Here is an 18,189-nt window from a genome sequence, read left to right on the forward strand (position 1 = left end):
ATGTACTCTTGTCTGTAGATGGAGGTTATGATGGTGAACAAGTATGGTAAGTTTCAAAGCCATACTTGTAATACTTCTGAAATAAAGTGGGGTGGTACGAAAAACTTAACCAAGGTGTGACGCCAACGCTAACGCTAACGCCGACGCCGACGCCGACGCCGGGGCGAGTAGGATAGCTCCCCTTTTCATAGAAAAGTCGAGCTAAAAATGATTTAAAAACAAATACGATTAACAATCATGAACAGCTGACAACAAAGTGTCCAGCCTTGTAAAACATTTACAATACTTATAACATGTAGTTTTCCCCACACTTTATTTTTACTCATATTCATAACAGTATTTCCAGGAAAAGCTGGAAAAAAAGTCAAAGTTTGAAAACAAATACAGCACATTTGAACATGTTAAAACAAAGAGCACATCTGAAAACCATGTTTACACAAAATCTTCCAAACAACTCCTATTATACATAAAACTTTATAATACACGTGTTTATTGATAAACAAAACCGCTAAGGAAAAGTAACTTGATTATCTAAATAACTTTCTCACAGCTACAGATACATGTACAGGTAACTTCTGGTTACCCCAATAACACCTGGTTACTAAGTGAACCAATAGTTAACAGCCTTTACTACCACTATAGACTCAGGCCAGCTTGCATATTCACACAGTGTGACCAGGCATGATACTGCTGGCTGTAAGGACACTATATAGTTACTGTGAGATGAGGATGTTTTAGTAGAGATATATCATTTAATTTCTATTTAAAATGTAGTAAGCACTATAACAACTTATCTTCTATGAATTAAAGAGTTGGACAATCAGTTGTAAATAATTTGAGCCATGTCACGACAAAACCAACATAATCATAAATGGGTTTGTGACCAGCATGGATCCAGACCAACCTGCGCATCCGCGCAGTCTGATCAGGATCCATGCTGTTCGCTTACAAACCCTATTACAAATAGAGTAACTGATAGCGAACAGCATGGATCCTGATCAGACTGCGCGGATGCGCAGGCTGGTCTGGATCCATGCTGGTCGCAAACCCATTATGTTGGTTTTGTCATGACGTGGCTCTTTCTTGTTAAAGTTGCAAAAAATATGGACTAAAGTATAATAATTATTAATTATCCACATGATAATACAATCTATTCATTATTTGAAAGTAGAATGACATTTAAAAATTATACGTGTGCAATACATGTATATATGATAACTGAAAAGAGCTATTAAATGAAATGGTGATCATAAGTTCTATATTACTTATATCACTCACTGTAGATCACTGAATGTAAATGAGCAAATGCTATTTTTTCATGAAAATAAAATATAACTAATCTCAAACTCTCAAAACTATTATTGATGAATGTTTAACACATATGTGATAATATTTCAATTTTCCTGATTATCACTTATCAGTGAAATATAATCCATATAACTCACTCAAAACAAAACAAATATCCAAGATAATAGTCTTATGTATATATATCAAGATAAATGCATAGTTACAACAGGTAAATATACAATTGCCAAGTTATATTACAATTCTTTAAAGTTTTATATATGATATACATATATACAAAATAACACACTGAAAAAATATTGTAGAAAAATTCAATACCCCAAGACTATATTTCATGGGGAAGAAAGTACATGGATGAGGTTGTAACATAAATGGTGATTATTTTTGTCACATAAAATTATCAATGCAAAGTTTGATACTATTTATATTTCAGTTACCGGTAACTCTTTTAATCAAAGGGACTCGGCACAGTGCTGGGATAGTGTAACCACTGTGCCGAGTTCCTGTGCTTTTAATGCCAGTCCACTAAGGACTTACCAAGTAAAAGACTTAAATAAAACCAAATGGAAATAATTAACATAAACAATTTTAATCCTTTAAAACTATGTTAGAAATTAAATGCATACAGTATCTAAGATGATACTACATATTTTCTATCCCCTAAACATTTCTGTCAGCATTTCACTATGCAATCAAATTCTAAAATTCCAATTGTTCTCAATAATCATATTTAGTAACAGCATATGAAAAATTATTGGTTAAATTTTGAATTCAAACTTGATTTAGACCAATGGGATTGCAGAGTTATAGAGACTGGTTCTAAGAATGTGGTTTGGTTCTGTGTTTACATGTAATCATTTAATCACTGGTTAAAGCAACACAAAGAAACAAATTGATAGACAAGGTACAGACATAAGGACACACATATATAACATATCTCCCACAGAATGTCAAAATACAGAATGTAAAAGTGTAATACCCAAAATAAATGACACTCCACATTTATATCACAATTTCAACAGTAATTTGATGTATTTTTGTGAACAATAACAGGTTTTCATTAATTTTTGCAATTATACTATTCAAAAAGTTCATACTTTTATACAAAAAAAAAAATTAAAAAAGCTACAATGTTACTGCTTCTTGCTTAATAACAAAATCATTTTACAATTGTAAATTAATCTGTTGACTATGTCAAGGAAAACAAGAGCTGTTGGAAGCACAGCATGCTTGACTACTCTCAATACTTGACAGTAATATAAAAGCCTGGATAATGTAGAATTCTAAAAGTTAAGAAAGGGCCATAATCCTGTCAAAATCCATGTTTGAGTTATGGACCTTTGCAAGCAACCTCCTTATATGCTCTCAAACAAGCGTCTTTACTTTTAACCCATTCCTTTCACTAGTATTATAGGTACATGTACCAAAGTGTAATGCTGACGCCTGCACAAGTACAATAGCTTTCCCTAATCTTTGAATAGTCAAGTTAAAAATGCGTTATTTCATTTTATCTCAAAACTTTTCTCCATTAAAAAATTCGACTTAAACCTTTAATTATGCCTTCATGTTACCCTAAATATTAGTAGCATAATGTTAACTAACTTTTTCTTAACATATTGTCATGTTATGGCAATTTTTTTAATGAAATCACATCAGTTTGTAAAATTTAACCAAAACCAATTTATAACCTTGATCATGTTAATTTGTTGTCCTACTTTTTCTAAAGCATCATGTTATTCTACATCTTTTATCATATCATCATGCAATAATAATATCTTTCATCATATCATCTAGAACATATTATCCATAACATTATGTCATATCATTGTCAACATAAACATTTCATCATTTTATCACAATGTCAGCTGAACTCTTTTGTTAATTTCTCATATAGAGAATATTTCACCATACTAGGCATTTTCTTTTCTTCTTGTACACAATTCATACTATCCTGACATATATCATCTTAAAATCTGTAATAAAAGATTCAATACTTGAAGTCCACTGATAACATTGTAATATATAAATAATGCAGCAATCTTTACTTATCACCCTTCCAGGTTTGTTTTCTAGAATCATTGTGTGTGTTCCTGGTATATTTCTAGCACACAATCAATGTAAGTTCCTGGTATATTTCTGGCATACCATCAATGTTAGTTCCTGGTGTATTTCTGGCATACCACCAGAGTGTTGTAGGACAGGTGTATTTCTGGCATACCACCAGAGTGTTCCAAGACAGTTGTATTTCTGGAATACCATCAATGTGTGTTCCTGGTGAATATCTGGCATACCACTATTATATTTTCATGGCATACAAACAGTATGTATTCCTAATGTATTTTGGAATTTTTTATTTAAATGTTATCCTTCCATCAGTTATATTTTCCTCTTGTATTTCTGAGCATTTACTTCAAATGATGGTAGAACATCACCAAGTTTGTAAGATAAATACACAGACAATCTAAACTATTTTCTAAAATAAGTGTAAAATACCAGGCTTGAAGATTCAACTCCAACTGTTGGACACCAACTGATTCTTAGAAGTTAGATATATCATTCATTATATAAAATAAATGCTTAGTTGAAAATCTTTGTGCTGTTGTTCTTCAAAGAAAAAAATCAACAATTAACAAATTAAGCATGTAACACTGCAGATGAAATTTAGCACATAGATATTGTAACATTTATTCCTAAGTTCCCGTGGTCAGCGAATAATTGCGCTATATTAGTGTCAAACACAAGACAGTCACTGGCACTTATAGCTGACTGCACACCATCATGTATACTGCGTGGCGTTGCCTCCCATGTAAGTCGACGCCTGTGACCATTTAATTCCAATCTGAAAATTGATAAAACTTTTGATGTGAAAACACATATAAAACCAACAAAACTTGTAAAAATTATATAGTTCCACAACAGGATATATGTTCCTTTGAACTCTCTCAAAATAATTCAGAAATCGTTGTTCTATATCTTACTAATCTATTAAGAAGTAACAGTTGCAGTTCAATTTTTAAAATACTAATATTTGAAGGTTCAAATAAAATTGTTTCAACAAAGGTTAACGTTATCCACAGACAGACTAGGTAAAGACAAAGGCCCCAAATCTATCCATTTAAAAGGTTTCTCATGAAATAAGACTTATTAAAACTTATTAACAATAAAATTACATTGTTTCAATTATCCTACATTAGATTTTTGAAAGAGTTGTAACATAGAATGTCTCTGTTATTTAAAATACATTAATATTAATTAGAATAAAATATATATTATGGACAAAATATTATTCGACTATTTTAAGTATGATTTTAACAACTAAGGAAATATACAAACATTTTTCTTTCATACTATTCTTCTTTAAAAAAAATCAAACAATGATTTTGTTAAGTACAGTCATCAGATTTATAGCTTTAAACACAGGTTTTCAAAAGCTTTGAATTAAACTTGTAACGATATATCTTTAAAATATTCAACCATGTGTATGTATAGACAAAGAAATACCTATAGGCAAAATTTTCAGCCTGTTTTCTGGTTCCTATTAGTTGTACTATAGCATAGAACATGTGTTGTCCCTCCATTTTCTCCTGCTTCTCCAAGACTAGCATAAAATTATGACCAAAACATGACTGCATCATCACCCAGTCTACTGCTCCTGGTAGATTGATATCTGTAGCAAGGAACACTATGTCCTCTCCTGGGAAAATAACATACATATAATATAATAACATTGTTCATTGATCTATTAAAGAATCTAAAACAACTAGAGAGAGGACAACACTCTTGACTATTCTCAGTGTTAACTAATAAAACAAGAGTATGTTTTATTAAGGATTAACAAAGAGACAGGTGGCATTAGATATAAATCTTCATTTCAACAGTAAGTTCTCAAAAGACTATAGTACATTCAAAATCCATTCCAGAGCTATAAGTCTTGGAAATAGAGCAGTAAAGACATGAATCAAGTTTTCCAACATTAAAAAAATTAGGTTAATTAAGTTTAATTTTCTAAGACTTTCTACATGTTCATTTTTTTCAGGTTCCAGTGCGTATCTTGGTAATATCACCTATTTCCTATGACCTCGTATGGAAGTTTGACAACAATGATGAGAGTGAAATAAACTATCAATCAAAATAACATATACCTTGTAATGTTGTAATACTTTTATGTGAAGACATGAGGTGAGGCATCACTTGTTCTAAACCTCCCTGCCATTTACATGATGCCCCAGGACATGGGCAACAATATGGCCTGAAATATATATAACACTGTACTGTACTTGTGTATATTGCAAGATCTTACTGTATAATTGATTTAGCACAATATAAAATATCACAATAAATCATAGTTGGGTGAAGCCAAAACAGTAATATTGTAATATTTGTATCACATTTTTATATATTTGTTAGTCTTCAGTTCACAATAAACTTTTTTATCGAAAAAAAAAGAAAGAAAGAAAATCAAGCATAAAAGGGGTTGAAATGCTACAATCTGTACAATGAAATTTATAAAAACTAAAATAAGGCAATAAAGAAAATATCCTTTACAAAAGAACATACAAAATGACAAAGTGAAATGACAGGAAACAATTCTCAAGTTAAAAATGTCACTGTTTCCATCAAGATATTAAAATATTTTCAGTGGCAAGAGATGAAAGTAAATGAATCCTATACATATAGCATTATTTCTATACCTATATTCACAAGTTTCCTCATGTTCTGGTTTTTCTGAGTGAAGTAGTGTGGTTTGACAGCCATTATTGGCATATTTACATGGAAAGTTTACTGTTGCAGCCACCTTCTCCATGGCTAAATTTCTTATATTACCTGAAAAAACCATACAACATTATATTGACAGGTGAAAAGGATTATGAGGATTAAATAAATCATGATAATATATATAAATACAGAATCACAAAGGTATACATGTACCTCTTAGCCTTGGCCTACGGGAATATATATTTGTTTGTTTTTCTTTTTTTGGAGATACAGTTTCAATTTAGTACTGTAACAAAAAAACATTTAAGCATAACCTAACAAAGAATAATTACTGATATTCTGTTTTATCTATTTTTAAATTTACAAATATAAAATTTATGTCTATTTACAAGGATAACTTACAGGCCACTTACAGCCTGAAATTCATAATTTATGACATTAATTTGTAGTATATTTTTTTACTTCTTGGAGGGACATGTTGAATCCTCATTTATTCCATTGGATTGATTATATATAGATATTAGTATACAACAATATCTTTGCATTATATCTTATATAAATCACAAGAAAACCATATAGTACCTAGAGGACCTCTACATGTTGGACACATGGTTAGTTTCTGTCGGCAGCTCTGGCATACAATATGACCACTTTGACACTGCATTATTGGAGGTAGAGCATAATCAAAACAAACTGGACACTCAAAATAACTTGCTAGTTCTTGGTTACTAGATGTAGCATTCCCTGAAATAAAACAAAACAGAATATTCATAGCTATGTTAATATCAATGGAGTATCATAAAATATTCATCTATTAATACAGAGACAATATGCAAGAGCTTTATCGTATAAAATTTGTGAAAATACATCTGTCCAGCATTACTTCAAGTGAATCCAGAATATTGAAAATGAAAAGCTAACAGACTTATAGTTTTGTTGTAACAAAAATATCATTTTATTCACTTTAAGGCATCTAGCCCATGCAAAGAATAATTATATACAATTATGAACAGAGCAATAAAGCATTATAGTTTTGTTACAAGTACAGACTTGTATATAGAGCTCAATACTGGTGGGCTAAATCTATTTCTCATAGGACTTCATATGAAAGTAAGTGATAGAAGTTAAGTTATAGGCTTACAGCAAACAATAATATTCACAGAATTACAAATATTACTGATATGGTAACTAATCTCTCACCAAAAAGTTGGAAGAAAAATGTCAGTAAATTAGGAAATTTTATCCAAAATGTAATAATACCCAGCTGCCTTACCTTTTTTAATTCCGTATGTTATGTGTTTAGGCAAAGTTCATTACATTTCCAAGAATATTTTGATGCAGTGGTAAATAAATACAAAGACGTTGTAACTTAATGCCATACAGACTGTGTGATTTTGACTCATACATAGTGTATTACTTTGTAACATTGTTTATATCTCAGTATACCACAGATGCTTGTACACACTACCCTCAATAAATATATGTATAACAGTTTTGTTCTGCTACATCAAAATAAACTTAATATGCTACCATTGAGATTTTAGACTGTATCTATTGATACTTATATCTTTGATAAAAACATACTTCTGTTAAATATTTACTGACAATAATTACTCTTAGCATAATTTCTTTTTAAATCATCTTCACCTTACTTTTTTAAATCACCTTCTCTTTGGCTTTATAAATGAGCCGCGTCACGACAAAACCAACATAATGGGTTTGTGACAAGCATGGATCCAGACCAGCCTGCGCGGATGTGCAGGCTGGTCTGGATCCATGCTGGTCGAAAACCATTATGTTGCCTTTGTTGGTTTTGTTGTGACCCGGCTCAAATATCTTTTGTACATATATCTGATAATGATTGCATAAGAATATTGAAAGTAAAATATCAAAGTTCCCATGGATATCAATATATGTAGCAATTAAAAATACTTGTTTCAGTTTGGTACTAATTGTGAATTCTTCTTTGAAAAAAAAATCAAAGCCTTGTGGGTTTTCTTTTTTTTTTTTAATACAAGATATTATCTTCAAGGAAGTTATTAATGCAACAAAAATGGGTTCATTTAGAAATAGAATACAAAACCTGTTCATGTAAACAATTAAATGGACTTATCTGAAAATCAGGGAGAGCAGAGTCAATGTTAAATGATATACATGTAGAGTTCACTTATACTAGCTTTTTTGTGTGTACTGTGAAGGTGTAACTGTATCATGGTTGGCCATAATTATAAACAAAATATACCTAAGGGCACTCAGAAAAAGTTTGATTAATTTTTGTTTTATCAGTTTTAATATAATCATAAATAATTATTGCTTTGGTCATATAAATATATTACCTTCAGCTTTTTAAATCTTATCTTCAAAACTTATTAGAAGCTAAGCTTGCCTGCTAAAATTAAGAGTCAGGATATATCTTAAAAATATTTGAAAATAATAATAATAATTTGTGCTCAGCAACAAAAAATATGAGCTCTATCTGAAACTCAAACCACTATTGTGACCAAATGTCAGAGTGTTCGGGGAGCATCCTACATCTATATCACTTAATCATCTGAATTTAATGTTTAATCATCGTCTTAATATAAAAGTAAAATATACCAGAAAACTCAAGCCTCTCATGTAAAAAAAAAACATGTTTATTTCCAAGTGTACTTCATTTATTACCTGATTGAAATAACAAAAAATAAATAAAATTGCCTTACAAATCTGGCAATGGTAAAATATAGAGGATATCTATTCAGTTTTATTTCTTTCTTTTTTTCTTCTTTTTTTTATGGGGAGTTAACATTTTATTGCATTGAATTTTTTGCTTTTGATTTTTATCATGATAAGGAAACTATACTTTTTGACAAGAAGTAAATTTTCAAAATTATCAATTTAGTTTAGGAAATGGATTGCTGACAAAGCAAACCTATTATATGTACCTGGATAATTGTAATAATGCCAAAAAATAGCTGAAATTGCAGGGTTTTAGGATTTGAACCCAGTGTATGAGCAAGTAATTTGAAATCATCCACCTGAGCAACTTGGAAATAAGGAGTTTCAACACAGCAGATTAGTTTCTGTTTTAAGAGTTCCATAATATATCATACCTAAACAATGCTGGTGGATTGCTCAATTATCTAAACAATTTGCTACAAAACTGACATTTAATAGTGAAGACTAACCTGCTGCAGCTACGGCAGCCGCTGTGACAGATGTGGGCGCCGATGGTGCTCCTATCCCCCGAGCTTGTTTCCCCGAACTTCCTGGCTTCATACTCATATTGACTGTTGATTCAGTCACCTTTGTAAGTTAGAAATGCTTTCAGTCTGAAAATATATATACTTATACTTTTCAACAAGTTTGACAAATTTAGATTTAAGTAATTAAAATACATTCATTCATACTTCTTTTAAATTCGTTGATGGGTTTTTAAACCACATTCATATTGATAAGATCACATGGCTACTTACAAAACAAGCATTTACCCCAATAAGCACATGGCTGAGAATTGATAATCAAAGTAAATTTTTTTTTATCAATACACAGTAAATTAACAAATATTTTAATCATTTTAATCTCTGCTGAAAATCATAGTATTATGTAATTTTTCCAATAATATTATGTTCAAGAAACTTGGCTGACTATTTTAGTTTTTACATCACTGATTTCGAAAAACAAACTCAACATAAAAGTCTATGTTGAATGGTTATTTTAATTTAGTACAAATTATATTCAGCAGCTTGCACATTAGTAACTGATCAGATACATCAAACACGTATTTAAAATTTTTACAGTTTCACATTTTACTTTCTTGAGCCAAAAACTTACTAACCAACTAAGCTAGACTCTTACAAATCTAAGTTTGACTCTTGGAAATTTTATGTGATGGTTCATATGACCCTGGAATTTTAAAGTCTACCTGACACCCAAACTGTATAATAATATTAGGGCTAGGCATAAGTAAAATCATGTTATTTGGATACCTATTGGAAAAGAAATTATGAACTGCCTATCTCAATTTAATTTCTAGCTGTTTGATACATGATTCAGAGTAGATACACTTCGCAAGAAATATTTAATGTCACTGTCCTGCAAGTGTGATGAGATTTTACAAGACAATCCAAGTGTAAACAAAATCCACAAATTAAAAGACACATTGATCAACAATATGTATTTGTTAACATAAAATATAATTTATTATCAATTTATTATTCTTTTATCTGAAATTTCATGATTCATTACACTTTCTGAATGTATAATGCGATTCAAACTTTTACAACTTAACCCTTTGCCTGCTGGCGGCAAAAGTGACCTGCTTTTGCCACCAGTAGAGCCTGCTGACCATCTTCAAGTTCTTATCTTGATATCCATAAAAATGATAATGGATACTTCCAAAAATGGAAGGTGGAACAGTCCATTACAGAAATTCAGCAGGCTAAGGATTAAACAAACACTTTTTATCTACACAAAGTCATAGAAGACAGGGCTTGAGCTAGGTCAAAATTTTAGGCAGAAGTGACTTCTCCCTCCAGCTGATTTAGGGAGAAGTGAGGAGACTTTAGGGAGAAGTTGGGAGACATATTATGCATCATCTGGAGAATTATAAGCTAGGAATAAACCAGAAAAGAAATATTTAACACCTCTCAAATAAAACAGTTCTACTATAAATCTTCTTTTCAGAAATGTATACCAATACCAAAAGCAAACACAATATTTACATATACTGTATACATGTAGTGAGTATGTTTAGTTGATAACAATATTCAGGGCAGATAGAGCAGTGCCACTTGCCATATTGGCAATGAGTCAGACAGGTCATCGTCTATAATTTTCGTTTAGCAATTTGCCCACAAGCCAGAATGTAAGAGACAATTAATTTTGTATAATCAGCATGTTTACTTTACGGAGTTCAATGTATTAATAAAATATAAGATACAAATCTTCATGTAATTTCTACAGCTTAGTGCTCTGAAAGTTTTTAACAATCTATTTTTCGAACATAACCACACCTTTAAGACGTTGGGCATTGTTTATCTTTACTCGCCAAAACACTGCAACAATTATCAACAATTATCAATTTATGTATATGCCTGTGCCTTTTATCATGCAATCGGCGAAAACTGATTGAATCTGTCGCCATTTTGTGTAATTGTCAACAAACAGCTGCAGTATGTTAGTGTGTCACCGATTGGTCAAGGCAAACTGCTGTACATACAACGCGCATTCAGATTTGTCAATCTGATATGAATACACATTTAGAAAGATACACATAGTGAACTCTTGCCTTGTGGCATGTATTAGACTTTGTTGATGTTGACACGTGTTCTTAACTAGTGGAATTGGTTGTAATTGAGAGGTAAACAAATTGTTAACAGACCTAGCGTCATAAATAAGTATGACAGATTATTAAAAAATTGGGCTACTTCAAAATCGCTCAAGCCCTGGAAGATAGCCTATACTGCCAAGCATAAGTTTTGTTAGACATTAAGTACACTCATTTTACTTATTCTATAGTGCAACCAATGAAGAACGCAATGCTTTTTTTAATGAAACCATTTCCAGGTATAAGTGCTTAGATTATGCATACTTACTAAGATATGTTTTAACTTATAGCGAGCTTGAAGATAGTGATGGTTTTTAAAACGTTTCGCCGGAAGTACTGCAAAATTATGGGTAATGATCTATTAAAGTCAATCGCAACTTTTCGGACTACAAAAAGTACAAGATTAGTATAAAAGCAGAGGAATGCTGATTGAAAACCTATGCTGCACACTTCTATGTAAACAATAATAGGACATGGAACCAGAATAAACAGATGCAGTGTATAAAATACCAGATGGCACTTTTAAAATGGAAATCATATAAAACATGAAATGGCCGTATATAGTCCAAAAGTATGCAGTTCAAAGTGTATTGAAAACATAAAATGTGTAGCTGTTGATGGGTTTAAATTAAAATGTTCTATAATTTATGTCGAAGAGCTCGCTCTGAGCCTTTGTCTTATTCATATTAATTTGTTAATAACATTTGTTAGGATTTTGCACATTTATCTATTAATATCTAAGCACTCTATTATTATATGTTTACTTTCTAGGATTTTCAGCATCCAAATAATGCTACAAAATTCTTGGATTTCATTCTGTTATATTCACATTTGGTGTTGTTTTCAGCATATTTGCTGAAATCCAAGTCTGACATAAGGAAATGAAGAAAATAATGATAGAAATGAATAATAAACGCATATTTTACTTCCTCGCCTGAAAAAATAAAAGAAGAAAACAAAGCAAAATTCAGTGACCGTGTCACCTAATTTTTCAGTCGTTTTTACGCTTTCAGAAAATTTTTACTGCTCAAACAGATATAACATGGATAAACCGTACACAAATACCTTGTATAAGACTAAATGACTCTCAGGAAATAATCATTTTTACTAAATAATTGTTTTGTTTTTATTTCAAGAATGAAACATCGATAGGATATGCATATGCGCAGTACGTCATCAATGATTGTGTTCTACATAAAACAAAATCGAATGTTAATTTCATCGTTGTAATCTACTTTAAAGCCCGTTAACTTTTAATATGCGACCCTTGCATTAGACTTTCACGGATATCGCCGAAAAAAAATTAAAAAATTATTTTTTTTTACTGTTTTATTATTATAGATAATATATAATACTATAATAATATAACAGTAAAAAATGTTTTATTTTGTTTTAATATATTGATATTTTATTGCATAAATAACAAGGTTTTAGGTCAAATCAATTTTTTTTACTGTTTTATTATTATAGATAATAGGCCTATATAATACTATAATAATATAACAGTAAAAAATGGTTTTATTTTGTTTTAATATATTGATATTTTATTGCATAAATAACAAGGTTTTAGGTCAAATCAATGCCACTAGTACCTTTGGCATTAGATAGCTCATTACACAAACCAGTATTTTATGTCATTCTTAAAATGGGTCTTCAACATTTTCTTGAATAATATCACAGATATATAAACAACGGATAGGAAACTCCGAAAATAGACGAGAGTCCTATTCAGACCCACAATCCTTTGCGCGCTTCGGTGAAAATCGGACTTTCCCGCTGGTCTCCGATTTCCACGCTATCGTTAAACTTCGGCGATATCCGTGAATTATTGCGTCGACATGGATTTTCATCGGAGAATTTTGTGTGGAAAAGTGTGTTTTGAGCGTTTTAGAATAAATAACTATTGCTTCTTATATAAGTAAAAAATGTTTAGTCTTTTTTGTTGGCGGAACTCCGGGAATGCAATATGGCGGTATTTTGGCTTCTTTTACCCAGGATGCATCAAATCTTGCAAAATCTTATATATTTAGCTCCATGATAATATGTGCCAGATGAAATTCAACATATTCTTAAAAACCGAAACGAATTTCAGTCAGTCCGGCAAACAAAATTGTGAATGCGGTTCGGAAATTGGTCAACCCGGCCCCAAGGTAATCGGCCCTAAAATCCCTAAAATATATTTTATTGAAATAAATTATTATTTTCAGATGATATTTAAGAATTGTTTTCTCTTTTTTGTGTTTATAAATCATAAATGATCATTTATAAATAAAAAATTAAAATTAGAATATAAGTTGTCAAAATACAATAACCTGGATTTCTTCTTCTTCCTCTTCCAATACTGTACATATTATGTACAGGGTGTATGTACAAAGTGTTGTGCGGCGAATAAGTGCAAATTTAAAAGAAGAACATGTAAAAAATAAAATCAACTCCGTTATATTAGGGCCCCATGACTAGTCCTCACTTGAAGGCCTCAAGGTTGACTGCTGTGGCTAGGTGCTCTGGAAGCTGGTTCCACAGGCGGATGGCCAAAGGTACAAAGGAGAACTTCATGGTGTCGGTTCTGCAGAATGGGACATGGAATCTGTGTCCGTAGCCATGGCCACCAAGTGTCAGGGGGTGGAAGTACTGTGCAGCTGGGATGGCTATGAGGTTGTGCGTGATCCTAGCTTCACTAGCTAGATCACTAGCTTGGCATTGGAGCGGCGATGCTGTAGAGTTGGCCAGCCTAGGTCTGCCATCATTGCAGTGGTGCTGCTGGTAGTCTTGTAAATCGGGCTGCTCGCCTTTGCACAGCTTCCAGCTGGTTGATGTTGGTGGCTGTGTGTAAGTCCCAGACTGTGCCTGCGTACTCCAGGATTGGTCTAACAAGGGTCTTGTAGGCCTAGGCCTTGATGTCTTGTGGGCAGCTTGTGATGTTTCTTCTAAGGAATGATAGAGAGTTGTTGGCCTTCTTGATGGTATATATAGATTCTGTGTGTATGTTCCATGAGAGATTATTTGCGATGTTGACACCGAGGTGCTTTCCACTTTTGACTGATTGAAGAGTTGATTGGTGGACCTTGTAGGCATAAATGATGGGGCTTCTTTTCTTGGTGATGTGTATTACTTCGCATTTGCTGGGATTGAAAGGCATCATCCACTTGCGTTCCCATTCCAGGAGTCGATCAAGGTCTTCTTGGAGGGCTAATGCGTCAACTTCTGATTTGATTTACCTGTAGTTCAGGCTGTCGTCAGCAAATAGGCGGCTGGTGGTAATCACGTACCTTGGTAGGTCGTTGATGTAAAGGAGGAACAGTAAAGGACATAGTACTGTTCCCTGGGGTACCCCGGATGTGACTGGGGAGGATGCAGACAGGCTTCAACGACACCCTGTTGGCTGCGGTCAGACAGGAAGCTCTCGATCCAGCTTCTGACTGTTCCTCTAATGCCGTGGTGATCCACCTTGGAAAGGAATCGTTGGTGAGGCACAACGTCGAACGCCTTACTGAAGTCTAGTTGTATGGCGTCTACTTGTTCCCCTTGCTCCAAGGCTGATGACAGGTCTTGAAGAGTGAGAAGAAGCTGTCTTTCAGTTGAGCGTTGTTTTCTAAATCTATGTTGTTGATTTGACAGGGTGTTGTGGTGGTCAAGGTGTTTCATAATTTGGCAATGTAGGATGTGTTCTAGGAGTTTGCTGCATACTGATGTGAGGGAGATGGGTCTGTAGTTGGCGGGTATGCTGCGGTCACCTTTTTTGAAGATAGGTGATACATTGGCCTTCTTCCAGGCTGAAGGTACGTTCCTTGTTGCAGAAAGGCGTTGAACAAGAGAGTGAGAGCCGGAGTAATTTCTGTCTTCGGCATAGTCCTTCAGGAATTGTGTCGGTATGTTGTCAGGACCAGAGGCCTTGTGGGGGTTGAGGCTGAGGAGAAGTTTCTTGACGCCCTAAGCTCCTACTGTGAAGTGAGGCATGTTTGGGTATCGTCTGTTGTGTCTTCTGTGGTGAACACCCCAGTGAACTGTTTGTTCAATATTGTAGCCTTCTTACTTGCATCGCTGTGGGTCACACCATCACATTTCAATGGAGAGATTCCCGTGCTGTCAGACCGCTTTCCTTTGATGAAAGTGTAGAGCTTCTTAGGGTTTCTGTAACCATGTCTCTTACATAAGCTTGGTTTGCCTTCCGACATTCATAGTGTTTCTCCTTTTGAAGGTCTTTGTACCGCTTGATATCGTCTGCTGTCTCTGGGCTCTGGGCTTTCTTGAATGCTCTCTTCTGTCTTCTAGAAAAGCGCTTGATCTTTGCTGTGATCCAAGGTTGGTTGTGCCTAGTTGTTGACATCCTGGGTGGGACCGTGGTTTCTTGGATCTGTGAGATCGCAGATGTGAAGTTCGTCCACATGTTGACAATAGCAGAGGTGGCAGAGTGGGTCTGTATGAAGCTGTTTGTGAGGTCTTGTACAGCAGAGCGTATGATGGTCTGGTCAGCCCTTTTCCACCCTTTACCATAATATACACATTTTATACATAGTTGGTCCAAAAAACGACAATGCCACGCGGGTTTTGCCGGACGTTTTGCTTGGTTGAGGTCTTTTGGTGTTCTATTGCTCAAAAGAAGACCATGAAAACTAACGTAAAAACAAATCCGCCACGGAATCAAACAAATGGTGTCCCATAGTGGACTGGAGAAAATGGTGTGCTTTTCTTTTTACAAAAATTTAAACTCTTTAATGACTATAATTATACAGATGGTCCAAAGAACGACCAGTAATATAAATGTAAATAAGACTTTTCAAACTAATGTAAAAACGAATCCGCAACGGAATCAGACACATGATGTTTAAACGGTTGGCTCTTTGACGAAAATGTACACATTTATATACAGAAACAACAAATCTCCGGTCCCAAAAAACGACCACTTCACGTAGAAATCTCCCGGATATTTTGCTTAGAGCAGGGTCTTTCAAATGGAAAGGCCCTACTTAGGGTTAGGGCATTGCTGTAAAGAAAACCCTCCAAACTAATGTTAAACCGAATCCGCAACGTAATCAGACAAATGGTGTTTTAACAGATGGCTTCAGAAAATGATACTTTTAACCAAAATCTACACACATAACAAATCGGAGGTTTAAATGAATGAATAATGTGATGGCTAGGTTAGGGCTGTGGGCCTGATATTACTGTAAAGAAAGCGCTCTAAACTAATGTAAAAGCGAATCCGCAAGGGACGCAGGCACGTTTAATTTTAACAGTTGAGAATGAAAATGGTTATATTTTACGAAACTTTATGCACTTGATAAACAAAATGAACATAATCGCACAATTGTGCTCTAGAAAACAGTACTTTTTACGAAAATTTACACGGATAAAATTAAAAAAAGAGAGAAAAGAATGCAATACAAAAAGGATCACTATAGCATAAAATATACACTTAATAAAAAAAGTACAAAGAACAATAATCAACATGGCTGCTTATGAAATAATCTTGGCAATAGAGTATCCGTTGAAATGAGTAAAAGTCAATCATTTTTATTAAAACAGAAGAAACCCAAGAAACAAAATCTTCTTTCGAAAGAACTTGCGCCAAGAATTTTTGAATGTTGAATTGAAGAAACTATTTCCAAACCAACAAGTATCAGATCGGAAGTAAATTGAAGAAAGGTGATAGAGGACAAACTAAAGATAGGCAATAAGCAATGTTAGTGTTTATGTAATTATTTAAGAATATCTAAAGGCTAATTTTCTCGTGTTATAGGCATTCTGAGATATTGAGTTAAAACTTGGAAACTTATAAACCAATTAACAACAGCTGAGTAATCAAGAATGTTTTAACAATAACTTGTATCAGGAGATTCTGAAATTCTTAGAGGAACTCAACTGAGGTACAAAAGCCTAAATACATAGAATTTGAAATTCTTTCATAAAACAGATGTGGTACTGTACTTACAACAGAAAAATAATTATGCAAAAGAAAAGTAAGAAATAATCCAGAAAATAAATTGTAAAATCATACTTTTGTGCTATTCTTAACAACATTTGAGTTAAAATCGTTGCAACCTTTTTTTCAATTTTGGGTCATTTAAGGGAAATCTGGAAAAAACGGAATGAGCAAATGATCTGAAATTTTGCACACAATTAAGTTATTTGTCTATACCAACATCAAATGAAACATTTATTTCGAAAAATAATTTCCAATTCCACCATCTAAAAAAACTCAGCGGAGTCCCTTTAATATTGATTATTCGTGTAAATAAAGTTCCTATAAACAGTATTTGAGGTAGTTTTTGTATCCTGACTGTTTTATGATTACATCATGTAACACCATTGTGTTTTTTTTTTCGAAGGATACATCCGTTTATTTCTATATTTGTATTTGCATTTTTTATCCTCACGACCTTACGGTTTTGTCACCAGAAATTAGGAGTGTCGCATCATACAATCAACTTTACCTAATAGATATAAATAAATGAGCCGCGTCATGACAAAACCAACATAATGGGTTTGCGACCAGCATGGACCCCGACCAGCCTGCGCATCCGCTATCAGTTTCTCTACTTGTAATAGGGTTGGTGAGCGAACAGCATGGATCCTGATCAGACTGCGCGGATGTGCAGGCTGGTCTGGATCCATGCTGGTCGCAAACTCACTATATTGGTTTTGTCGTGACACGGCTAAAATAATGGTGTTTATATTTTAGACAACCACCTCTGACTCAAGCCTTTAGGTCGATGCGTACCCTTTAAGTTACATGACTTCGTAATTAAACATTTTCTAAACGGATTCAAAACCCACAAACATTTTTAACATTGAAATTGTTTTGAAATAAACCCCCGAGAAACCACAAAACTGCGACTGTTAAGCGAATATTTTTGCCG

At 33.3% G+C, this 18,189-nt stretch overlaps 1 protein-coding gene across 1 annotated transcript; it reads right to left on the reverse strand.

The window, feature by feature from the left end:
• Positions 1 to 972: 972 nt before the first annotated feature.
• On the reverse strand, positions 973 to 12,542 carry LOC132725425 (E3 ubiquitin-protein ligase SIAH1A-like). The gene is made up of 7 exons (XM_060710554.1): positions 12,395 to 12,542; positions 9,189 to 9,332; positions 6,604 to 6,765; positions 5,997 to 6,129; positions 5,448 to 5,554; positions 4,807 to 4,999; positions 973 to 4,144 (listed from the first exon to the last, which is right to left on the reverse strand). The coding sequence occupies exons 2-7, from the start codon at positions 9,283 to 9,285 to the stop codon at positions 3,967 to 3,969; spliced, it is 870 nt and encodes a 289-aa protein (XP_060566537.1). The 5' UTR covers positions 9,286 to 9,332; positions 12,395 to 12,542; the 3' UTR covers positions 973 to 3,966.
• Positions 12,543 to 18,189: the final 5,647 nt, after the last annotated feature.

Source organism: Ruditapes philippinarum, unplaced genomic scaffold (assembly GCF_026571515.1).
Source record: "Ruditapes philippinarum isolate M1 unplaced genomic scaffold, ASM2657151v2 ctg3593_1_1_1_1, whole genome shotgun sequence".
NCBI classification, from domain to species: domain Eukaryota; kingdom Metazoa; phylum Mollusca; class Bivalvia; order Venerida; family Veneridae; genus Ruditapes; species Ruditapes philippinarum.